The sequence below is a fragment of the Callithrix jacchus genome, chromosome 7 (assembly GCF_049354715.1).
Source record: "Callithrix jacchus isolate 240 chromosome 7, calJac240_pri, whole genome shotgun sequence".
Taxonomy (NCBI): Eukaryota; Metazoa; Chordata; class Mammalia; order Primates; family Cebidae; genus Callithrix; species Callithrix jacchus.
The window spans coordinates 156,982,932-157,009,950 of NC_133508.1; the positions used below are offsets into that span (position 1 = coordinate 156,982,932).

At 41.3% G+C, this 27,019-nt stretch overlaps 1 protein-coding gene across 4 annotated transcripts in view; it reads right to left on the reverse strand.

The window, feature by feature from the left end:
• TBX15 (T-box transcription factor 15) overlaps positions 1-27,019 on the reverse strand; it is a 114,033-nt gene that overhangs the window by 25,353 nt on the left and 61,661 nt on the right. For all 4 annotated transcript variants that reach the window (XM_002751295.7, XM_054236703.2, XM_078333080.1 and 1 more), the window contains 4 exons: positions 25,333-25,434; positions 23,392-23,563; positions 22,190-22,357; positions 9,251-9,315 (listed from right to left, as the gene is read on the reverse strand). In XM_002751295.7, the coding sequence (XP_002751341.5) occupies positions 9,251-9,315; positions 22,190-22,357; positions 23,392-23,563; positions 25,333-25,434 (507 nt within the window). The remainder of the gene's footprint in view (positions 1-9,250; positions 9,316-22,189; positions 22,358-23,391; positions 23,564-25,332; positions 25,435-27,019) is intronic.

Here is a 27,019-nt window from a genome sequence, read left to right on the forward strand (position 1 = left end):
CGGGGTTTCACCATGTTGACCAGGATGGTCTCGATCTCTTGACCTCATGATCCACCCGCCTCGGCCTCCCAAAGTGCTGGAATCACAGGCCTGAGCCACCACGCCCGGCCCAGGGAGTTGCTTTTTGATGTTTCATTTGTTGATTTTCTCTTTAGCTCTGACTTTCTTAACTTTTACTCTTCCCCATACTATTTGCTGGTGATACTGGTAGCAAAGGGAACATATGCTATGGGTTGATAAGGCCATCGGCCATCTCTCAGTCGAAGATAGCAAAGGACTGAAGGAAGCCTACTGAGACGAAGGTCTTGAAGTAATAAAAGAGTTATCCAAGCAAAAGAAACTTACATGCTAAGTTCAGGAAATAGAGAAATATACAGACGAGAAAGACTCTACCCTTTATGAGTGTCCTGTTTTTTAAAAAAGGAGCAAGATATAAATGACTGCTTTCCCAACTGCGCAGTAAGTGTTACACTGAAGCCATGTATGCCAAGTTGCCATGGAACATTGAGCAAGAAACACTTAATATGCCTAAAAAAACTCAAAGAAGATTCCGCAAAAGGCCAGTTATTTAAGCTTAATATTAAAGAGTACTCAGCAGTTTTCCATCCAGACAAGAGGCAAGTTTTTCTAGTAGACTTAGCAGTATGTGCAAAGACTTGGAGGTATGCAAGAGAAGCCGTGCTTTGGGGACTGAAAACAGTTCAGGGTGACTGGAGCCTGGGTTACAGAACGGGGAGGGTGGTAGACACCACGAACATTTATTCCACATTAGGGGCTTAGGCTTTATCCCATTTCTTTTTCCTCTTTTTTCCCCTTCTTTGATCTGATACCCTTTTTTTCCCTTCCAGTATTTGAAAGAACATTTAACTAGAATATACTATTCCTTCAGATAGAGTTATCACATCTCAACCTTCGTAGAGTTTTTTTGCTTTGTTGAGGTCAGGCCAAACCTTCCTCCATCCTTCCTTCTTCACTGGATCTAAAACAGAATTACTCGGATCAAATTTTCCAGACAACTCAGGAATTTTGTTGTCCAGGGGCGTTCTGAAAGATCTCTCAGCAGAGGTGTGCGACTTGACTAAAAACCAAACTGTCGTTCAAAAGTTGGCTTTGGATAGCACCCTTAGTTACCTACGTGAGGAAGTCACTGTCATTAAGGTGCCCTCCAATGGTTTGGGAGAACAAGCGCTCAATGGACAGATGCCTGGAGTTGAGCTAAAATTGTCCGTTACATAGTTATTCCCAACTTGAGAACCCTGTTCTTCCTTGGAGTCTCAATCAGTAGTCATGGCAGTCCAGAAGAGTTTTCACTGACTCAAGAAGTGTAATTATAACCCATGATAACACAAAGTTGTCTAACTAGAATATTAGGTCTCTTTGCCTTTGACTGAAATGGTCTAACTCTGATTTGATCACGAGGGACAAATTAGCATGATGGTTAAGAGCACAGGCTCTGCGGCTAGATCAACTGGCTTCAAACTGTAACCCTACTGTCTATTAGTACAACCTCGGCCAAGTTATATGACCTCCTCATATCTAAGTCTGCCTATCTGTAAAATGGACGTAATCATAATACTTCCTCCTGTGATTTAATAAACGCAGACTGATTAAAGACAAAAATGTTTCAAAACAACAGAGAAAACATAGTGAAAGTTTGAGGACCATTGGTCCAAATCAAGCCAAAGAATTCCAGCCATTTTGCTAAGATTGTGACCTGTAATAGAAGAATATTCTTACTTCACTGGAATCCAAAATTCTGTCAGGCCTCTGGCTCTGGATTAAATGTGGAAGGAGCTGTCTGGTACTTAATTCCATTTTTCATTGTCTCCTCAAAGAAATAAAAACGTGTCCCTCAAGTCTCTGTAGGCCTCATTATCTTGCAGATATTTCAGACTCCAATATGTTAGCCATTAAAAAGACGTCACTGTGTTCGATGACACTATCCCTGGGCAAAAGCCATAGCTAACAAAACGACTGCCAACTTTCTCTGACAAGGCCTCCTAGCCAAGAGAACAATGGTGGAAAAGCCTCACGACAAGGGAAGGAGAACAAATAAGGCAGGAAAAAAAGTTAGGCACTGGCTAAAAGAACACAAGAGAAACAATATGACAAATAATTACGGCCTGCATGAAAAGGAGGACTCCAGCTGGATCCTCCGCCAGAATCCAGCACAGGGCCAGCCACCTTGCACCGGAGAAGAAGCAGCGCCTGATGGAGTGTCCAGCACTGATGACTTCCATAGATCTGCTAAATGGCGGAAGCCACCCATGGTTGGGTATGCGAAATCTACAGGGGCTGGTAAGATTGCCAGGAAAGAGCAGGAGGAGATTGGCTGGAAAAATATACCCAATGGCTTTAGGGAAACCAAATGAAAATACAGAAATTGAAAGTGAGGGAGACACTTGGGATGTCATGCTGGTTGAATAAAAGACAAGTGGTCAGTTCACGAGCTCTAAGCTCGCTACGTGAGCCTTCTGGAGTGACAGGGAGCCAGAGGTGGACAAAGATACAATTTCTGCTGACTCGCAGGCTGTGCCTAGCAGAAGAGAATGAAATCATTCTCTGGATGCCGTCACTGGCTGGATTTACAAATTCTGAAAGCTAGTGCCTCATCGTATTCAGTCTTACCATCAGTAAAATAAGAAATAGTACATCAATGTCATCAACTTGGAGATCAAAATGGACAATCTGGACTACAGATACTCTATGAGATAATTATTACTATTGTTTGTATACTTATGATTTGAATGACTGGAAATATATGAGGTCAAACTGCATGAAATTGCCAGCATTTTGCCATTTTTGATTTATAAATACAGTAATTTTCTATGTTTAACTTAATAGATAAAGGTATAGATAAGATTCGAGTCACGTGGCTATAATAGAGAACTCTATTAGCAAATTTTAACTGAGATCCACCATACACTCTTTCTCCTGCTGCTCCCAAAGACACGTTGTTTCAGATTTCAGCAAAAACTAACTGGCCCTGGGGTTAATTTCTAGCTGACTTTTCCTTGTCCCTTTTTCCCTTCTGTTAATATTAGGAACTTTGATTCTTCACCTCACATTCCACCTCCTATTGGGTGTTATGAGGAGGGGCTGGCCCTCCAACAGGGGACTCCTATTTGTACCCAAGAGAGGTGGTTCTTTATAAACATGGCCATAGGACAGCAACTGCTGAAGAGGGGGTCACGGGAAAGTTCTTTACTCCCAAATATTTTCGCCACCTCCATTAGGGAGTGATTCTTTCTCTCAGGTTAACTATCAACCTCATTAAACATCCTCTTTCAGTGAGCAAATGTATCCATTCCCAGAATGCAATGAGTGGCTCCATTTTTAGATCAGCCTCCCCTGACATGTTACGTAAAAGGACGCTAGGCACCAAGAAGGACTGCCGCCAGCCACATTCCCAGCAAACATCACTGCTGGCTGCAAACATTCTAAGAAGGAGTTCAGCCTCAGATTTCTTCTCCCACTTCATCTTGCAAGCCCTGTTGTTTCTTCAGTGAGGGGCAACTCATTAAAACTACTTACCCATATAAAACAACTTCCTGGTGATACAGAGCCTGCCACTTGCTCCTTTCTGATAGATTCTAAGTTATGCAATTTGACTGTTCTGGCTCAGGCCTCCAGTGGTGGATTCCAAAGAAAAAAACATACCCTCCTAAAAAGTTGTATGAATTCCCTGGGCTACAGAGGGGCCATTCCATGTGGGCCCTATCATAGAACCAATAGCAGTGGCTTCAGGGTGTCATGCCCGCTGGAAACATCTGGAGAAGACTGTGTCACATGGGACAGTCCCCCTGCAGCTGTACTAGATGCAATGGAGGCTAGGAGTAAGGGTCACACACAGGATGAAGGCTCCATCAGAGGAAATTCCAGGGTCTCTCACTCCATGGCACTTTTAAGACACGTTCAAAGAACCCCTCACTACTCAGACAAACCATAATCTTAATCATCTCCCTTTTATGTATGTGTTTCCTTTGGAGGAAGTCCCTGAGAATTATATAAAATTTCCCAAGCTGGCTTGGGCTTTCTGTAAAATCTTGGCAGCCACCCTGTCAGGGACAAAGCTTTCACATCAGATGCGGGCCAAGAGATGCAGGGTCTCTCTTCTTCCACAACTCTGGTTATCTCTTTAATATGCAGGGTCTTGGAAGCTGCCATGCTCCTTCGAGCTGAGCACAGCGGACTCTCCAGGTGTGTGTGCAGATGCACCTCCCAAGGCTGTTTCTCGACAATTAGACCCAATGCAAAGGCTCTTGCTTCTCTTCAGCTTCTGGATCTTTGTCTTCTCTTTGGTGCAGGCTCCAAAGACACCATTATCTTCGGATTGGGTGGCCATCCTCAAAGACATAATTTTACCTCTCAGTTCACTATTAGGTGGTCTCTCTCAACTAAATCGCATTCTGTGTTAGCTCAGTCTCTGGGAACCATTTCTTTCCCCAAGCTCACAGGCACTGAAAATTGCAAGGTATCCTTCTCCAGAGAGCCAGAACACACAGACATACTCCAGCTACGCAGAGTCAGATCAGATGGCCTGCAGGGTGTGTCTGTTAATCTACAGTTAGGCTAAATCAATGTTGTACAGCAGCAATCAGTCCCCGACTTTCATCAAAATGGCCATTAATCTTTAAACTCAGCCTGTTTAGAGATTCGCTCTTTCTTCCTTCCTTACCTGGCGTTCAAAACTAGCTTCTCACTGCTGCTCTACCTGATTTGCCCCTAGTTGGAATAAGATTTTCTCTCTCTAGAGCTCCTGGTTTTTAATTTCTGTGCCACTCATCAACACCTTTTTACTGTTTGTAGCTAAAGAAAAAATTGTATTTTATTTGTTATTCCTGGTACTATGGAAAAAGAATACAGGAATAGAAACCTGAAATAGGTACAGTCCCAGTCTTCCAGGAGCTTATATTCTAGTAGGGGGCAGAGGCCAGGAGCACAGAGCACAAAACAAAAAAAAAAAAAATTAGCTGAGAAAAGCTATTTTTCCCTGGGAACAGGAAAGTGTTGCTGTCACCTGCAGTAGAAGTCTCCCAGAGGCAATCCTGGACGTTGTGCCTGAGAGCTAGGCCTGAGAATAGGTGAACACTGCACCCCAACATATACACACAAAACCAGATTTGGGCCACCCAATTCCTCAGAAATCTACAAGTAGAAACAACTTAGAAAAAAAACACAGTTTCTCTCCCATTGCAGAGAAAATGCCTGGAAGCAAATTCTGTCAGTGATTTCACTCCAGAAGAAATGGCCAACTGCTATTCTTCCCCACAACATGAACACACACATCCACCCACTCATCTGCTATTCTTCCCCACAACATGAACACACACATCCACCCACTCATCTCTCTTTCCCTTTCTCTCTCTCTCACACACACACATTCACACATATACAGGTTTACTTATACATATAACCATTCAACATTCACACACACACATGCGTGCATGCTCCCAATGAAGACTTCTCATGAGGGGCAGAATTTCTTGGGAATGGAAAGTAGCAGTTCCGTAAGTCAAATCTGAAGGGTGGAGACCTTCCCATGCTTCCCACTTGACACTTCCTAAAGAAGCAGCGAGAACTACAGCAGGTGCTAGTGACGGTGACACCACAGGGATGAAACCTGGACTCATCGGGGTCCTACACAGTCCAATGAATATCACCTCTTGTTTCATCCAAGCTCACAATCTATTCTGTGGGAGATACAGGAGCCTAATGACATGGAGACCAGAATACATTTTTTACTATAGATAAAGGTGTTGGGGGGTTGTGGCATAGGTGAGAAGGCTCAATGAGCTGACTGGAACTCCCTTGAAATAAGCGGATGCCTGAGAAATGTAGGCCTCCTCTGCTAGGCTTTCCACATAATGGGAAAACAGCTGGGAATATATTTTCTGCAGACAAGTAGGCAAGAATCTGCGGGGAGTTCCTTCTTCCAGACTCGACAATCAGATCAGTCATTCTGGTTCCCACTGAGAGGAAAGAGAAAGGGATGGGGCAAGAAGCCAGAGGGACGTCTCCTTGGATTGCTTTTTTTTCTTTTGAGATGGAGACTTGCTCTGTCGCCCAGGCTGGAGTGCAGTGACACAATATCGGCTCACTGCAACCTCTGCCTCCCAGATTCAAGCAATCCTCGTGCCTCAGCCCCCCTAGTAGCTGGAATTACAGGCACCCACCATCATGCCTGGCTAACTTCTATTTGTAGTAGAGATGGAGTTTTGTCATGTTGGCCAGGCTGGTCTTGAACTCCTGACCTCAGGTGATCCACCTGCCTCAGCTTCCCAAAGTGCTGGGATTACAGACATTTACCACCATGCTTGATCCAATATCTCTTTTCATCAACGTATGAAAAATAGGAAGCTAGTATCCTCAGCCACAGGTCCCCCAAGCACTCTTTTCTATACTTCAGAGGACACAGTTGTCAGACAGCGGGCCGCACTCGGATGGTTCTGAGTGTGAGAGGCTTATGGGCCAAAAGAGACTCTCGAAGGCATTTGAAGAGAGTGTCGTGGGTGGCTGTGCCTTCCGCCTCTTTCCTCTCATTCCTCCCTTCTTGAGCCTCTGGATGGTACTAGGATGGATTGAGATCGACAAACCTGAACATGTTTTGGTCTGAGGTTTGGCAAACTCTGTAATTCCAAAGTCTTCCACAAATGTTTTGTGTTCTGCAAAACCAAGAAACATTGGCCAAGCACTTTTCTCCCTAATTTTTAAGCCCATGTGTTTTTAAAGGAAATGTAATCCGTATGTTTTGGGTACATTTATCGCAACTCATCAAACCGTGCTCCTCTGCATGAGTCACTTGATGTCTAAAATGCATGGGGAAGATCTTAGATTTATAAAAACTTTTTTTAGCACTGAAGGGCAATAGATGAGGTGCTGGATGGAAGGTGGTAAACTGGGTCCAGAGGCTGGCACATCAGTTCTCAGAAGATCTGCAAATAATTCTCTATATCCTCATCCATCAATTTTTCCCACCTGCAAAGTGGCATTAATAATTGTTGCCCTCATCAGATCTTGTGGGTAGCTAGTGATAAAGTGAGATTATCAGGTAATTTTGAGATATGTAAAGAGAAAAATACAAGGGCCTCTGTACTTGCCCTAACAATTTATTTTAATCCAGCTTTCCAGAGTGCTGGAGGGCAAAGATGGCTTCTATCTTTAGTAATTCATCCTTGTCCCATCATGAGACACATGACTTCAATGTCATTGTATCATGGTTTCACCTGCTAGGGAAGGTCAGGCTGGCTTCCTGTTCTCTACTAGGAAAACCCTTATTTACACAGGGATAGAAAGTTGATGAAGTCACAGGGAGCAGACTACAAGGACAAGCTGAGAGGATACAGTTTGTGTTACTTGGAAAAGCAAAGGTTCTAGGTGACTTGAATGTGTTTTTACACAGGGCCTTTTAGAGGTAGAGTTCTGTTCTCAATATCTGTTTAACACAACATAAATCAAGTGTAAACTGTTGGCATGATAAAGCCCAAGGCGCTCAGGCTTTGAAGTCAGGCAGGGTCGGTTTTAATACCTGCTCCAGCTTTACTACGGGGCGGTAAGAAAGCTGTTTAACCTCTCCGAGACTCAGTTGCCTCATCTGTAAAATATGAGTCGTTTTGAAGATTAGAGAAAACATAATTAATAATTCAGTAAGCCCATAGTGCAGAACCTTGGAATAAAAGGCAACAGGAAATGGCTCACAAGCACGTTCTGCCGACCTGGACATGTAAAATAAGCTAATGGGAAGGAAGAGGATGGGCCATCTGAAATGAAGGTAATAGGAATTCATTCCTCACTGGCTAAATTTTGAAAGTGAAGGCCTTTGTCTCGTTATAGACAAAGTGATCGAACAGGAAAGCATTTTCCATGTAGTCCATATGCCTGCTATGCTCTACCACTAACAAGTAGTTGCTTGACCAAAAATATATTGCTCAGTCTTATCATCTACAAGCTGGAAGTTGAAGTGATTGTTACTTCAAATTTATTGTTACTTCAAGTGATTGTTACTTCAAAATTATATGTACTTTACTCAGTACATATAATTTTTAAAAATTCTAAGGTGAATACAATTTTATTAAAATCTAAATGTATTTTAAATATATACAATAAATTTAGTAGAGAAGTTACTCATAAATTATTTTGTAAAGAAATTGATTGTCAGGACTGATCTTTGCAAATAATTCTCTATATCCTCATCCATCAATTTTTCCCTGGATAATTCATAAACCTGGATTATAATATAATGCACTGCATATTTCACAAAATGGTTTAAAATGAAAGTTTTTGGTTTATTTGAAAACTCTTACAGAAAGAATACTAAAGATAACTCCTAATAATCTGTCATTTGAATGTAAATAAATGCCCTCAAATTATGAAAAAAATCTGACAAAGTAAACGGTCATTGCAAAGCCTATGTACTTTGAGACAGATGTATCACATTTACGGATTCAATACTGTCTATACGAGATGAAATTTTCTGATCGAATTATCTTAGATGCAGCTGCTTTCCTTATCCATTTTCATTCTCTCTTAACTTTCCATAGGTAACAGCTTTTAATTTCATAGAGGAGGAGTGAGACAGAATTTAGAGAAAAGAAAGAATTATCAACCAGAGAAACAACACAGTCTCTAAGGACATTTATATCAGGAACAAATAGTCCTATCAACTTCAGCAATTCTTAAGAGATTCACTACATAATAACCTAGTCATAATGACTGAGGCTAAGTCACCAAGGAAGGGGTGTTCTATAAAACCCTCTTTTCTAAAGCGGGAAGCATTTAATATATTTTGGAACTATTTCCTAGGGGAAAAAGGTTAAATTTTTTCACACTGTTTTAGCTCTTAAGGTAGTAATTTTCTGGAAAATGTTACTTGTCTACGACTCCTTGTTTCCTGGTCATGCAAAATATATGAGCTATCACTGCAGGTGCCGAAGCCACCTACTGACACTTATCAGAAAAAATAATGGCTATCCTTTAGTGATAATAAATTACCATAAAATTTCTTTTAAGTGACTCAGTAACTAAATGCGATGTAAGGAAGAAAACAGAACGAGGGATTTGATCTGGTGATTCAGACCACGCAAGGAAGACTTTGACGATTGCATTAGCTATCCACTTCTCTTTGCCAAAGTCTACACAGTGGCAGAGCATACGGGTGTTTTCTAAAAACCGGGAGCCGTGAGCCATCAACAGGATGTAACGGAAGTGACATCACGTGGGAAAGAAGTTTCTCTTCCGCAGTGATTCTTACCTGTTTCTCCCAGAATCTCTGAATCCTTTAGCAAAAGGGTTTCGGTCAATTTTTAATCTGGTAATCTAGAAACAAACAAATAAGTATGAATTGCTTTTATATTAACTGATTTCTTTTTTAGTAGTCCTAGAAAATTACAAAAATCACTGTTTAAATAACAGCTGTTGCCCTTATTTAATTTCCTTTCAGCTTGAGATTTAATTTGAAGCTGTATATAGAAGTTGGCCTGGCACACAGATGTCTGACCCACCTGACTCACTTCTCCATTAAAACTAAAGTTTGCCCAGTATGTGACTCTATAAACTCTCTTCTACTTACCTTCCTTGCCCCAGAGTGGTGATAAATCACTTGCCTAGACAGACATTGAAATGGAAAACTGGTCAATGGTCACGTCTGTAGTACTTGACACACGGGAGGCACTTAAAAAATGCTTGTTGAATGAATGAGTGAGCAAACAATGTGTGAGTGACTGAATAATTAATAACGGACTCAGTCAATTCAGTCAGGTGCAATCAGACCACCAGACAATCTGCCTCAGTCCGAAAGACCCAAAAAATTGACTGCATTTTCCATTTCACTGAAGGCGTGCCTTTCCTGCTACTAGAAATTGTTCATTTAATGACCTGAAATGTTCATGCAAAAGACAGAAAAAGTAGCAAGACTTTTGCCAGGGTCTTACCCAAAGGAAAATCTACAAATGTGAGACTGAATGGGGCAGAATGCAGTACATGTCATCCAGTATCCAAGACTCACAAGCAAATCAGTAATGAAGAGTCAGTTTCATAAGGCTGACCAGCCCAGCACATTCAACTGTGTCACCAGCTTGGACAGGTCCTCAGGGGGCATTCGGGTCAACATCCACTCAACGCATAACTCTCCCTCCATTGCATCCTATCTTAGTTCCAGCAAACCCTGCCATGGTTGTGTCTATTACCCTCATGCCTGTAAACTAGAACAAGTCTGAGCAACATATTCCATATACACACTAGTGTTTCCACTTTCCTCCTTGGTACCTCTGTGTCTGAACCAATGACTCAGTAGGGAGTCATTAACTCCCTAGAGAGTTAGTGGTGGGTGCTAGGGAGCTCAGGCGAGAAGGAAGGCACTCCCAATTCCAGGTAATTCTAGAAACAAGGGAATCTAATTATTTGAGACTACCTGCATATTTTTGATGATTGCAGAACTGTCACTAAGATCGCTAAAATTGTTTCCTGCATTGCAAATCTCACCTCATTTCATCAGAGTGGAATTTCCCAGGACCGCAGTCTTTAAAAGCAATGTGAGAATCTGTTTACTTTGCTTTTGGTGTTTGAGTCATGAAGTTTTGCACATGGAGGGATAGTATTAAGAGAAACAGCTAATGTAGATGACGAGTTGATGGGTGCGGCAAACCACTATGGCGTGCATATACCTATACGACAAACCTGCATGCTCTGCACGTGTATCTCAGAACTTAAAGTATAATAATAATAATAACAAAGCAATGTGAGATTCTGACAAAGAGACTTGGACTTGAAAGAGTCTTCAAGGCTTCAAGGCTATTTTTCTCCCCAAATATTCCTTGCCTTTGAAATTGCACACTAATTATGCAGCACTAGTAATGTAGCAAAAGCAATTTTGCATGTGTTTTATAGACCAGAGCAGGAGCCTAAAGGTTTGGCTTTCTAAAGTCCAGTGTCTGCCATGTGAATATGGTACTGAATTTAAAGAGTGTCACTGCTTTTCTGTGTTTGACTTAAAATCAGTTATTTCTTCCTCCATAATCCACGGCAATAAACCATGCACCATATTTTCTTTTCAAGTTGGGGTTATAATATTTTATTTTCTCTTTCAAGTTGGTTTATCCCATCCAACTCATTTATGATAGGGATTTCTGACACATGACTGTGATGCCATGTTTTGGGGTCTCCACAGACTCCTGTAAATATTAACAGCACACTACTTCATGAGCCTGGGAGAAATGGTTGAAAATATATTTCCCACAGCTCATTTGATCCCAGGGCAATGGCTATGCTTGGAAATTTAATAGCAAATGCCTCAAATGTTAGAAAAAAAACCAGTATCTGTACACTTGTTTTAAATCTTTTATTGTGAGAATTAGAGAGCTTTGTGAAGAGCTTGGCTGTGCCACTTATCATCGGGTGCCTTGTCATCAGGCACCTGATGGTACACAGAGGTACCAAGGATGAAAGAGGAAACACTAGTGTGTATATGGAATATGTTTCTCAGGCTGATTCTAGTTTACAGGCATGAGGGTAATAGATACAACCATGGCAGGGTTTGCTGGAACTAAGATAGGATGCAGTGGAGGGAGAGTTATGCGTTGAGTGGAGGTTGAACCAAATGGCCCCTGAGGACCTGTGCAAAGCAGTGTGACAAGCAGCACAGGTGACAGAGTGGTGTACAGCCAGCATATATGTGTGTCATCCATTTATCCTCAAAAAGCTTATAATCTAGAAGAAAGAAGCAGATGTGCACTAACAATTACAATATCAAACAGAAGGTGATACGGTTCATAATAAAGGCACAGTATGATGAGAGCTTACACCAAGTAGGAATTACTGTAAGTGGAAGGGCTCTGGGGTCTCATGTTAGAGACAGTATGTAAGCCAGGCCTTGAAGGATGTGTAGGATTTTAATGAAAAACACAAGAGAAAGAAAAGGGACAAAGGAAGCATTTCTTTTTTTTTTTTTTTTTGAGGCAGAGTCTTGTTCTGTCACCAGGCTGGAGTGAAGTGGCGTGATCTTGGCTCATTGCAATCTCCGCCTCCTGGATTAAAGCAATTCTCCTGCCTCAGCCTCCCGAGTAGCTGGGACTACAGGTGCAGGAGCATTTCTTAAGAAAGGTACTATGTAACAAAGGACATGAACAGGCACTTCTCAAAAGGAGACATTTATGTGGCCAACAAACATGAAAAAAAGCTCAACATGATTGATCATTAGAGAAATGCAAATCAAAGCTACAATGAGATGTCATCTCACGCCAGTCAGAAATGGTGATTATTAAAAGTCAAGAGGCCAGATGTAGTGGCTCCTGCTTGTAATCCTTGTACTTTTGGAGGCCAAGGTGGGTGGATTGTCTGAGCTCAGGAATTCAAGACCAGCTGGGCTACGTGGTGAAATTCCATCTATACTAAAAGATGCAAAAAATTAGCCATGCATGGTGATGCACACTGTAGTCCCAGCTACTCAGGAGGCTGAAGCAGGAGAATCACTTGAACCCGGAGGTGGAGGCTACAGTGAGCCAAGATCACACCACTGAACTGCAGCCTGGGTGATAGAGTGAGACTCTATCTCCAAAAAAAAATGAATTAAAGAAATAAAAAATGAAAATAAGTAACTAAAAAGTCAAGAAACAACAGATGTTGGCAAAGCTGTGGAGAAGTAAGAACACTTTTACGTTGTCGGCGGGATGCAAATTAGTTCAGCCATGGTGAAAGACAGTGTGGTAACTCCTCAAAGACCTAGAACCCGAAATAGCATTCAATCTAGCAATCTCACCACGAGGCATACACCCAAATAAATGCAAATCATTCTATTATAAAGATATGTTCATGTGTATGGTCACTGTAGCGCTATTCACACTAGCAAAGATATGGAATCAACCATAATGCCCATCAATAATACACTGGATAAAGAAAATGTGGTATGTATACATCATGGAATACTACACAGCCATAAAAAAGGAATGAGATTGTGTCCTTTGCAGGGACATGGATGGAGCTGGAAGCCAATATCCTATGCACACAAATGCAGGAATAGCAAACCAAACACCACATGTTCTCACACACAAGTGGGACCTGAATGATGAGAACACATGGCTACAGCAAAGGGCACAATACACACTGAGGGGGAGAGGAAGAGCATCAGGATGAATAGCCATGGGGGGCTTAATACTAGGTGATGGCTTGACAGGTGCAGCAAACCATCATGGCCCACATTTACCTTTGAAACAAACCCACACATCCTGCACATGCATCCTGGAACTTAAAATTTAATTTAATTTTTTTTAAAAAAGGAAAGGTCCCATGTAAGCATGAATATCAAAGTGGGAGAGAATAACATGTATTCCGGAAACATGGAGAAGTCTAGTTTATCCAGAGCTATGGGAAGAAGAGCAATGGCAGAAGGCTGGAGAGGCCAGCTTGAGGCCAGGTCATAGAAAGCCTTCGTTTTCTCAATCAGGCATTTGGATTACTCAGAAGGCAGAAAAGAGCAATTTCAGCCATATAAACTGAAGTATGATCCCAGGTATTGCTTGTGCTGGCAACTTCGGCTATGTCTGCTGATACCAAGGGTAACAGGGACAGTGCTTTGGAGGATGAAATGAATGCATTTTTAAGCTCAGTCATCTTTAGTTTAGTCCCATGGGTCCCATATCAAGAGGCAGCCTGAGACACTCCGAGCTGATTAGTGTCTTCTACAGTACAGAGAAGGGTGCAAAATAACTGAGCCGTAAGGCTTGCTGTCCTGTGGAAGACACGCATATGATATAAAGTGAATTCCCATCAGATAGAAAAAGAAGTTTAAAAAAAATTGTCCCCTTCTCATAGAGAGGAGAGGACAGACAACGCAAAAGCAGGCAGTTATACTGAATGAGCCTTATCTACCCCATTCACGCAAAAATCCAAAGACGGGGTGGGGAGACTCAGAGCAGCTTGGCAGGGTGATCTCCATCCATAGACGGGGGCGACTGCATAGAAGTAGTAATTCTACCTGGTCTGATTAAATGGAAAGAGGCCTGAGTTTGTACCTCCAGGCTCCCATGGGCCTTCTTTGGTGGGTAAGGGACTCAGAAGTCTTCTCACGCCATGAGAGGAAAAGCAGGATAACTATAACACAGATGTGCTACAAGGTTTAGTCAAATCCAAACAGAGGACCTGGGTGAGACCTGACATAAGACTGAGCCAGCAAGGAAGCCCCACGAGGCTGTGACCTAGGCAAGAAAACAAAGCACAACTTGAGCAGTTTCTTATCAGGAGAACATATCAGCACTAGGGACCCAAGGTCAGACCAGACCAGGTGCCTCACAGCACAGGCCAGTGAGCCCAGCAAACAGCACAGGAATGCACTTGCTGCCGTGATGGAGGCACATAAATTCCATCTCCACTGCTGTACGTGAACCATACATCCAGAGGCCATGGGGTAGGATGGAGGACGGGACAAACACCACTGCTGAACACTTCACCCAATGTAAATCCAGTTACATGAAGGGATATTTAACCCGAAATAGAATTGGAAAGTTTAAATATTCCCCTTATCCTCCTCCAGTATAAGGGCCAGGACTTTTTAGGAAAATCAGCTATAGAAAATTTTATCTATATGTCATATTTGAGTAATTAATTTTCAACCCTATTCCACAAGTACATGTTTCCGTTAGACCCAAACACAGCTCTCCGTCTCCACCTCTCTGACCTTAGCCCACGTCCTCATCATCTCTTGACTGAGCTATTCTAAGTGTCCTTACAAACGAACTCCTTTCTTCCATTCTCCTCCCTGTAAAAGCTCTTCTCTACCCAGCACCCCAAGCGGTTTTTGTTAACATATAACCGGACCATGTCATTCTTTTTGGTGACCACTGCTGCTCAGAATTTAATCCAAATTTCTTTCCCAGACTGGCAGAGCCAGTAGGCCCTTCTCTGGCCTGTCTCTCCAACCTACTCGCACTCCCCTGCCTTGATCCACAGGCTCAGGGCAGACTGAGCAACTCAACCAAACTGAGATGCTCCCAGTGCGGGAATGTGCCGCGCCTTCTACGCTCAGGCCACTCACATCTGCTCTACAACCAGATTTGAACGCTAACTTCTCTGCTTTGCACATAGCTGACTCCTTGTCCTACGTCCCAGCCAAAATGTTATCTCCAGAGAGAGATCTGCTCTGATCATCCGCCAAAACAAAACACTTCTGCTACTCTTTTTAACTGCATCCTTTTTAATTCAATCTTTGCTCTTAACTCAATTGGTTAATTACACATGTATTTTGATATTTACATGTCTACTAAATGTAACTCCCCCTGGACCCATGTCTGTTTTATATACCACTTAATAAAGCAGAACCTAGTGTGCCATGCTCAGTGAATACTTATTCAGTGAGCGAGTAAATGAATAAACGATGATGTGAGAGCCACGATCAAGAGTCCCCAAGCCACACTGAGCTTTAGATAATCTACACCAGGCAATGCTCTTGATTGTATTGCTTTCACTACAGATATTATAGACAAAAATCCTAACTGTCCTTTCAGTCAAAACAAGGTCTATTAGTAACATCCTATGTGACTAAAACAAATCTACTGGTCTACATGTTCAAATTGGTCCAGTAGTAATGAGAAGATAGGGAAAATACAGAGGTTGTAAAAGCATTTTTCTTTACCAATTTTATTTGGAAATAACCTTATACTGATTTGTGTTGTTTGAATTATAGAAGAATGAGCCACAGAAGGGGGTGGTTGCCGACTTGCCACCATTAATTTTAATCATTGCCACGGACTTCTTGCCTAGTAACACGGAGGCAGTTAATAAATGAGGCATACTTCATAGTGCACGGGGCAGACATAAATAGCACGACTTGCAAAGGAAATGAAACTTGAATATCCTGAGTATGGTTTTACAGTACCAAGGCTGAAAGGGCCCTCTCTTATTAACACTCTTCATTATTTTTATTTCTTACTATATTGCTTGAGAGGTTTTCCATAGGGGGGAAAACAAAACAAAACAAAAAAACCTTAGCCCATATGAAAAAAATCCACACTGCTTTGAGCCAGCAAAACGGCTCACCAGTCTAGACCATAATGAGTGGCTCAGAAATCCTATTGGATTTGCTCACACAAATCTGGCTCTGGTTTCCGACTTCCTATCTGGTTCACGTAGCCAATTCTCATCAAGAAATAAGACTGTGTTACCTTGGGAGAACAGGGCCATGTCTTTGAGAAGTCTAGTTTCCTGTTTGAAAACAAAAATCAACATTCAGTAGTCTTTTGCCCTTAGAGAAGACAAAGACTTTGCAATGGAAATTTCTTCCTAATTCCATGAGGATATGTTGGCGTCAAATTCTTCTACAAAAAAGCATAGAGTGTTGAGTCACCATTATTCCCTTTATTCCCACATCTAGCACTTTATACTCCATGAAGAGATTCTGGGCATGCTGCACCTTCCTCTCTGCCAGAGATGCCAAGTTGGCACATAGAGAGCAAATAACAGTAATAATAACTTCAATATGCTAGCAACCCTAGGAGTCTATTGATCAGTAGCAAGGATGGAAGGAAGGAATGGAAAAGGGAAGAAAAGCATCAAATATTTCCATGAACATAGAAAAGCTCTCTTTACTAATATTTACATGCGGAGAAACAACCAGAGATATATAAAGAAACCAATGTTAGAGTCATGTTGGCTAATCACTCATTCAGTTTCATTTCAGTCTTTGCCAGCCAGACATATTCAGTGCTATGCAATATAGGGCAGATGCAACTATCTTAGAATTATGGAGCTGTGCTTCAGAATCTTATAGGCCAATTCTAATCCCTCTCCCATCATTTGAAGAATCAACATTAAATCCCATTTTTTCATTCTACCAAATACAGACAGTTAACATCTGTCTACTCTTCCCTGTCTTGTGATTTCATAAAAGAAGGGACATTTTTGTATCAAAAAAAAGTTGGAAAGACAAAATAATCTCTATTATAAAGTGAACATCTACATTCATAAAAGTCCTTATACTTCTTTATTTTTCCCACTTTTTAATGGACCATAAAAAATTTCTCCATAGACTAGACCGATTCAGACCAAATCATCAATTTGCAAGTCAGAATGCTAAGGTAGAGTGATTTGCCAAAAGTCGTCCAGTCCATCAGCTGCGGAGCTGGCTGCAGAACTCAAGTCTCCTAACTCTCAAATTCGTGTGTTCTACATCATACTGTTTATTTGTAAAATGTACAACTTTTGTTCTTAAAAAGCTCCAAATATCAAGGGGAAGACCGGACAAGCATGCCAGAGTTACAACACGACGAGGTCGCGAGACAGGTGCGGAGCCCCGGCACTTCTGACTGGGGAGAGCTCGTTCGCAGCTGAAAATGTGAAATAATATTCCATGGTGTATATGTGCCACATTTTTCCAATCCAGTCTATTATCAATGGGCATTTGGGTTGGTTCCAGGTCTTTGCTATTGTAAACAGTGCTGCAATGAACATTCGTGTACATGTGTCCTTATAGTAGAACGATTTATAGTCCTTTGGATATATACCCAGTAATGGGATTGCTGGGTCAAATGGGATTTCTATTTCTAAGGCCTTGAGGAATCGCCACACTGTCTTCCACAATGGTTGAACTAATTTACACTCCCACCAACAGTGTAAAAGTGTTCCTTTTTCTCCACATCCTCTCCAGCATCTGTTGTCTCCAGAAAATGAGAACACATGGACACAGAAAGGGGAGTACTAAACACTGGGGTCTATTGGGGGGAAAAGGGGAGGGGCAGTGGGAGGGGGAGGTAGGGAGGGATAGCCTGGGGAGAAATGCCAAATGTGGGTGAAGGGGAGAAGAAAAGCAAAGCACACTGCCATGTGTGTACCTACGCAACTGTCTCGCATGCTCTGCTCATGTACCCCAAAACCTATAATCAAATAAAAAATTAAAAAAAAAAAGAAAATGTGAAATAAAGTGGGAGGGGATGGTATTTTCACCGAATTTTTGAAGAGTAGAAAAAAATCAAGACAGATAAAAAGGAAAGGAAAGGGCATTCCTGGAAAAGAAAACGGAACATACAGAGGCAAGGAGGCTACAAAGTTCAGGCAACAGTAAAAATCTAACCAGATTGTGACGCTCTTGTGGATGCGTGATGGGGAATAACAGAAATTGAGCCTGGAAATGTAGCTGGTGATTAGCCACAGAGGAAATTATTGGAAAGACATGGGGTTCAGGACTTGACTCCCCAGGTACTGAGGAGTCATTGACAAGTTTTGGCACAGAAATGGTGCGATCATCACTGTGCTTCACAGTGATGTATAGGGTGGCTTGTGACACGTTAAGCTTGCAGTACAGCTGACCTAACTGGACCCATAAGAACCCAAGGTGGGGGGAAGGCAGAAACGAAACAAGGGCAAAACCAATCAGATTAGAAAGAAGAATATATTCTATCAATAGAAGCAAAAGACATTAGTGGCAGACTGAATGTCATGACAGCCAGGTGTTCAACCTGGGTGACAAGATAGGAGTCATTAGGAATGCAGGGTTTAACAATGGGAGGCTAATCCATAATCCCAACACTTTGGGAGGTTAAGGTGAGAGAATCGCTGGAGCCCAGGAGTTCAAGACTAGCCTGGGCAACAAAGCCACCTCTACAAAAAATTAAAATGATTAGATGGGCATGGTGATACCCGCCCTGTGGTCCCAGCTATACAGAAAGCTGATGCAGGAGGATGGCCTGATCCCAGGAGGCCAGGGCTGCAGTGAGCCATGTTGACACCACTGCACTCCAGCCTGGGTGACAGCAAGACCCTGTCCCAAAAAACAAACAAAACAACAGGAGAATTGAAAAGAGTCACAGATAAATAGTATGTGGCGGAATATTTTGTTTACAAAACACCATGTTCATACCCCTCAAATGTAGACTTCCTAAAAATGTATTTGTCTAGAACATCTGGTGAATAAAAAAAATTTTTCAGACATGAGCCTCCGATAATTTTCAGTAGTTGAAAATCCTGGTGGTTGTCTTGGTTTGGTAACAATTCCTCCCAATTCTCATTAAAAATCATGCGGAAAAAAAAGAGGGCTAAATTAGAATTTCACAGCTATCAGGGACCTCGTAAAGCATGGGCCAACTCCGCATCTTCTAGAAGAAGAAACTGAAGCACAATTACTGTAAAAAACGCAACTTGCTCAGAGCAACATGTGTAGCCAGTAGAGAATTTAAGTCTCAAACCCAGGTCTCTAAACGTCTAGCGCATTGCTATCTGTGGAGCAGGGCACTGCTTCTCCTTGGAAAGTCTGGGCAGTGTTCCATCTCCACTACACTCCTTCTACTGTCTTTTCTTCGGTGTTTCCCCAGACGAGTTCCTGAGAACACTAACAACCTACCTCTAAATTTTTCCCTCTTTACTCTCTCACAGGCCTCCTAACCATGTCCTTAAAAAGAAATAGATGAAGGAAATAATTTTGTCATATTGACTGTTCTCATTCCAGAATGTCAAGAAGAATAAAAACACAGTAATAGGTGAAAATAGCTCACAAAAGAGAACAATTTATGCTACATGGCATCTTCAGAACAAGTCTGAAAAGTATAGTTAGGTAACGGCTCTGACCTATAGGGTGCAAACTTCAGGATTCCTGGGGGAAGGACGCAAGGTTATTTTGTATTACTAGAAGGTACTGTATTATATTAAATCATATCTATGCAGCCAAAAAGAACATTAAATAATCATGCTTGTTGATTTATCCAGGGATTGGGGCTTGTTAAACAGGCAAAAGCTGTTATCTTGATCCCAGAATGGACAGAAATGAGTATGACTCATCTATTTTGAATGTCAGCACATCATGAATTCACCAATATGACATGACAACAGAGAGATCAAAGTAGTTACCTATGGATTATAATTCCTTCGAAAGCCATTGCAGCTCCTCCAATTTCCAACAACGCACTTTTTCCCTAAGAAGCAATGTATTCTTTAAAATTGCTTCTATGCCCCTCTTTTCATGCCTGTGCAGACCCAGCCATGGAGCAACGTAGGCTGGACACTACTAACCAGATGCCAGGCTGTGTCTGTGAATTTATACATGTTCCCTCATTTAGTCCTCATAACTATGAGGCAGGCACATTTTCAAGACCAGAAACACAAGTTGAAAGGAATTAATGCCACACAGTGTCAGAGAAAAAATCAGAAATCAACCCAAGTTTATCTGCTGCCAAATTTTATGATCTTAACCATGGTGTCCTTCTCCCACTTCAGCTCAGATGTGAACAAAATATTTCTATGAGTAGAATGTACTCATATGCTAGAACACTGTCTGTGAAAGAAGGTAAAGGATGTGAAGGGGATGTCAGAAACCCATGCTTGGCCCCCTTTCATTGTCAAAGTGAGTTGTAGCTTTCTAGTTTCAACTTGGGTTACAATAATGGCTCTCCTGGCCTCTATAACTGATCTCAGTGAGGCAGTAGAATGTTCATTCTTCAGTGTTCTACAAGGTAAATTCTGATGTTCAAATATTTATTGTCACATCACTGCCTTCATCAGAAACCATTTAAAATGGTGGCTGGAATCTTCTTAGAAAAGTCTAATCAGTCATCCAAAGAACTCAGACTCTTACTCCCCTTTATCTGAGCCGGAACTAATCCCCAAGTTCTGGCTGCTCCAAAGGCCTTGTCTGTATTGATGCTGTATCTTGTATCAGAGCTTGAAAAATCTTAATTATTACAGTTTTCTGTATGGATCCTTTATGTCCTCTGCTATTTTACTACCTAAGGAGTTTGACACAATTTAATAGCTTTTAAATAGCACCCAAACCAAACGAAAGCTCTTCTATAAATCAAAGGTGCCATCCAAAAGGAAAATCTGAAGTTGGAAACAATTCACAGCTGCAGAGAAAGTCTAACACTGTGTAGACTTTCGCATTCAGTGGACTAACAGTTGCTGTATGTCGAATTCCTCTGACAGTAAATAACATCTAAGGAATCTTATCCAGGAGAACCATGGTGAGTCCATACTTACATAATTCACCTTCAGCTGCTTGGCACATAATAAGCACTTCACAAGAATCAGTAAATGAATGTTTTTCCATCCATTGCTTTCATTGTTAGAGCATAAAGCACAGTATCCAATACAAAAAATATTGAGTATAATAGTGTACATTCACTTTGCTTCAGTAGGCCCCAAATAAAAGAAAGCACATTTTCAAGCAAGATAAACAAACAAAAAATGTCTTTGTTTTGAAAAAAGGTTCACTGCAGTATCTTTATAATTACATATTTTGATGAATAATTAAATCCAACCCAATTAACAAAAATGACATCCTCATGCAGCTTTCAGGAAGTTACATAAAGTGAGACCACTTTTAAGTCCACCTAGCCACCTTCCTCAAAAAAAAACTTTAGAAAGCCCACAGTAATTCCAGACTTGCCTTCTTCTCCTCTCTGCTCCCCTATACATACTTGTCCTGCATTCTTTGGGCTAGTTTGTGCGTGTGTGTGTGCGTGTGTGTGTGAACATCAGAAAAGTGTCAACTCTACCAGGAAAACTCCTTATTCCACAAACCAAGAAACATCTCTGTCACTAAATTATTTCATTGTACTATCATTGTGTATTTATATGTCTTTTATTCAACTAAAATTCTTTTCTTAAACAAAAAAAAAGCATCTTAATCGGCTCTATTTCTGTGCTAAATCTGGAACAGAGTATGTTCTCAATAAATATTTATGTAATGAATGAATGTATTACAGATATAAAAACTTACAGATCTTAGGATGTGGCTGGTGGTCACACAGAAGTAAATTTAATCTGAAAGTGTAAGTGGAAGCGGTGGATCTTAAATAGACCCACAACAGCTTGATGACTTTGATGTAGCCTGGTGGAAGGATGCACAGAAAACTGTAGATAAGAGAGGAGGCATGACTCCAACCTCGGTACTTGCAAAGGAATTCCGAATGATGAGGATCATTTGCTGGGAGGTAGTAGAGATCATGAACACAGGTGCAAGGACAGGGAATAATACAAAAATAATTTAAAAGGTTTGTCCTCTTGGTCAAGATCTTGTCTCTGATCTAAACCTAGACCATGGAAGCTCTTACTAGGCACCACCACACTGTTATCACCCATGCCCTGTGAGTACTGCAGAACAGTTATCTCTCATATGAACTCTTCAGTGCCATGCAGGACTGAGCATCTATTGCCAAAAGCATGAACAGACTCCTTTGACAGGAGATGTCGCAGAAGGCTCTCAGGGGCCATCTCTTACCTGCTGGTTCTGATAGGCTGTCACTGTGGTGAACACAGTCTCAGGAAAGTTGAACGTTTTCACCCCATCCCCAACAGGAACAGGCTTAGTGGGTGAAAGGTCGCTGCTGAAGTCTTTGCGAATCACGTGAACTCGAGGCTGGTATTTGTGCATAGAGTGCAGAATGATCTGAAATAAAAGGGGAATTGTGCCAGGCTTGGCTTTAAAGAACCTACATTTTGCTCTCATGCAGATAAATCACTAAGCAGAAGCACTATAGGAGAAGCATAGATCGAAGGTGAGATGTACAGAAATCAGTATACTTGCCCAGCAAGGACTAAGTGACTGACTAGCATTACATGGAACCAAATAGCAGGGCATCCTTATCATGGATGGTAGATATAATATGCTGGCTTGAAATGGCTAATGCTGAATGACTACTCTAGTACTAATGGACAACACTTCATTAAAAGGTCTCAGAACCTCTGCCATGTGACAAGTTGTTCCCTCCAGCTTCAAGTTTTCAGCATGTGTTCAAGCTGTCTTTTAAATTCCACATCCTACTATGCGTTCACTATTAGACACGTGAACATTATTTTATGTTACGTGAGAGTAAATGGTAGATACGGGTTTTCACACCTTCAGAAAATTGTTTCCTTGAAGGTGGAAGCGATGGTTTTAGCTTATTCAATTTTCCCACAGCACCCACTATGCGTCCTACCACTCAGTTGAAATTCAGTATGTGTTTCACTGCCAAAGATAAATTAATAACATCACATGCTCTAATTATATCTGGAAAGTCTTAAGATTTCATGTTCCCTATAAATTCATAAATTTCTTGACAAATTAGCTGAAATTGTCATTCACTTGCTTCTCTTGTTTTATTACTTGCGGGTTATTCGAATGTTGTGATTTCTTTGACCACTGGTTAATTTGTCCTGTTCCTCTGTCTTGCCTCCTGGACTGGACAGCAAGCCTCTGGAGTACAAGGACTTTATCTGATAAACACAACCTGATGCATAACAGATGTTTGCTAAATGTTAGATTTGTAACAAATGGAATTTAACTGGAAAAAAAACCCACTTTTATGCTTACTTACTTAAAATGACTTAAAGTGGCACAGAAATTCTTATTTCACCTATTTGAAAAAGCCTGGGGCTAGCCAGCTCTAAAGCAAACCAGGGAAGAGAGAAAGAAAGGGGAAATGGGATTCCTCGACTCACATGTCCTTGATCATCCAATTCATTGTTGGTGAGCTTGAGTTTGTCGAAGCTGACCACCTGTCTCATCCAGGTGTCTCCAGAAGCTAGAGAATCAGGGTGTATATAAACTCTTGGGGGCACAGGGGAATCAGCATTGCCAGCCACCATCCACTTGGAGCTGTGATACACATATCTGAGATAAAGAGGAAGAGAGGGGAATTCAGAGACAGAGGCAGAGAAGGGACAGTGGCCCAGGAAACAAGTTGAGACAAGGAAGAAGAGAGAAAAACAAAGAGATGACACGAATGGAGAAGTGATGGGAAAGAAACAGAGAATCAGTGGAGGAGAAGAGAAGGGTGGATAACCAGGAAATTGAAATAGAGACAGAAATGGACAAAAATATGGAGTGGGAGAGCAGAGAAATATTGTGGTTAATGATCAAGTCTACAGCCCTCGCAAGGAAAACATTCTCACAGTCCTCTTTCTTTCTTCCCTCTCTCCATGCCATGCACCCCTGTGTGCACACAGGCATCCTGAACTCACATGTCTAGCTATAGAAAAGGCATTTTACTGCAACCTTTCACCTTTCAAATGCAAACCATATAATCCCTTGGCCATTTGTTCAGGATTTTGTTCCTTATTAAAAACATCTTCCATATTGTCCTATAAAATGCAGCCATGTGCAGAGCCCTTCCAAGTCTCTCAACGGTTAACCATTTCCTTGCTGAGAGTCTGGACTTTGAGGCATTTCTGTGATGGGCCTTTGCCTCACTGCAGCCATTCCAGAAACAATGCCAAATACCCCCAGTTAACCATTTCCTTGCTTAGAGTCTGGACTTTGAGGCATTTCTGTGATGGGCCTTTGCCTCACTGCAGCCATTCCAGAAACAATGCCAATTACCCCCAGTTCACATTGTCTTTGGTGAACCCATTTTGAATATCGTCCTCTACATTATTTTCCCACAATGTCACTGGAAGCAGGACGTTGTTTGGTAGCAAAGGAAGTCCGTTTTCCCAACTTGGCCAATTTTCTTAGTTCAGAAGAAATAGCTCCATGGATCTGGCACTTCCCTGCTTCTCAGTTCTAAAGGACCACATGGGACCTGGACCCTGAGAAATAGAGGCACTCAGTCCAAATCACAACTCCCAAAATCCTCTAAAATGAGCTGGAAGCATCTTTTCTCCTAAGTTTTGAAATGCAGACTGTGTCTCTCTCAGCCAGCTCTCTCCCTGCTTGCCATTCTAGTCCTGGCCTTTTTCATCAACTGTTGCCTCCAAATTCATGGGTTTAGGGCCAAGTTCTCAGACTTTAGATATTTCAAAAGTGAGTAATGACTTAATGATTTGAGTGAGATCTCAAGAGAACAAATAAGCCATAACTATTTTTTTCTGGCAAGAACTATGTATAAGCCATCCAAGATACACAAGGATTACGTTGGCTTTTAATCAGTTTCAGGGAAAATTACTTTAAAAATTCACTTACAACCCATATCAATGAATAATAATTCTCCCTAAGTAGATATTCTTCTTAAAATTTTACCCAATTCTCCTATTCTCCCTCTCCATCATCTACGGGGTGATCCATCAAATAATCATTTTAATGTGCTTCGTTGTTCCACCTCACCTTCCTCTCTCCAAAATAAATCACCTCCATTCATTTAGCATTTCACAAACCAAATTATTTAATATGCTAATCACTTTCAACATTAGTTTAATTAATTTTAGACTTAAGATCCACTTGATTTTTGCTACCTGTGGGGCACTATAAAATCCCATTCTGTGCAGGTACATAGCGGGGAATCCCGGACCAAAATTAACACTTTCACCTGGTTCTCTGACATATTCTCCATTCCTTGTTCCCTGTACAGTATGCATTGTTGAAATATTTCCTCTAAGGAGTCTGAAGAACTGTCTGGGAATGCTGGTGATACCCACGTTTCCAAATCCCAGAGTTGCTGTTACCTGTATCTTTTATTGTCCACAGGCACAATGTCCATTGCTATGTAGTACTGCTGTTGGGGATCTAGGCCAGTGATTTTCACTCTCATGGCAGGAAACATCCTCCTATGAAAAGGAGTAAAACAGAAAGCTCGGAAATCAGAGTGGGAGAAGTAGCAGAGGTGAACGCTTAATGTACTCTTAATAGGTGCTCTAAGCATATCGGATTCCAGTGTTCTCTAATTCTCAAAGTTGGCTAATATTTTCCACTCTGGAAATTGCCACTATGAAATATACTGGAGACTTACGCTACTGACATGGTATCTCTTAAGTTAAATTGATCTACTTGATGATTCATACTCTCCAAGGGTTCATGTCACACCCTGTTTTGTATTTTTAGTTAATGTTTCTTATGATATATATGTATGCATAGACATGTGTGTGTAGCCACGCATACATTTCCTATTAGCTATAATCTTTTTAAAGGTAAGTACAGCAACTTATACTCTTGTTACAATCCAAAGAGCTTTTCGGTTTATTGCAAGTGATCGTAAAATATCTTCAACTGAGTTTATCTAAAAACAACCACTCTAAAAATATTCTCTCAAGAAAAAAAAAAAAAAGGAAGGTGCTACCAGTCTCCAAACAAATAGCCACCAAGATTTTGATGCATAAAACTGTAGAAAATTTTCTGCAAGTTCTCAGGCTGTCAACGTGTATGTCAGAGGAAGGACTCTGTGGAATTGGGAGCGAATACCACATGAATTCTAGTGGCCTCTGGGAAATACCTTGCTTCTACCACAATGGCTTGTTAAACGTACCAAAGCAAGTGAGGTCAGGATATAGCACTTTACAACTTCTCTCATAACTGAAGAGAGGAGGAGACAGAGCAGCCCAAAAGAGGTATTGAGTTTCCACAAGTCTAGAATAAAGTTCACCATTCTTCTTTAACCATAAGAAAGAAGAAAAACATCAAGTTCAAGCTCTTTTGTGTCAAACCAGACATAAAAAGTCCTCAGTTCAAAAATTTGGATTGCTCTGAATGTGCTCTAGGCTACTTGTATACAAAACGCTGCATTAAGCTTAACCATCTGGGGCTAGTTAGTTGAGCTGGGCAGAGCACAGTGCTAATGAGGTCAAGGTCACAGGCTTGATCCACATACGGCCTAATTGGCTTTGCTCCATTTCATGGCCATAGACCATATCCTGACCCCAGACAGCCATCTTGCTAATATGCAGTGGTGGGTCACAGGAGAGGCTCTCTGTGCCAGTTACACACTCACTACTCATCCAGGGAGAGTGTAACATCCCGTGGCAATAGGTCAGTAACATTATAATGATATCTGAGGGAACGCACAAGAGGGATCACAGTCCTTTAATAGAGATGGTGGCTAATTCTTAAATAGTTAAAAAATTAATACATAACTATTTCATCTTTCTCCACCATATTGCTCTTCAGAAGCTTCTGTGTGTATATCATTTAAAATTTTCTCCCCCTACCCTCACAGTTTTCATTTAAAAGCCTCATACTTTTGTCTTATGGTGGGCTAATTAAATCTGATCATAGAATACTCATAATGACTAAATCTAACATTCACTATAGGTTAGACACTTTAATTCACATTAATTCTTTCCAAAAATTTTGGAACCTTAATCTACACATTGAAATACAGATCGGTAATTCCCTTTTTAATAACACTGATTTATAGCT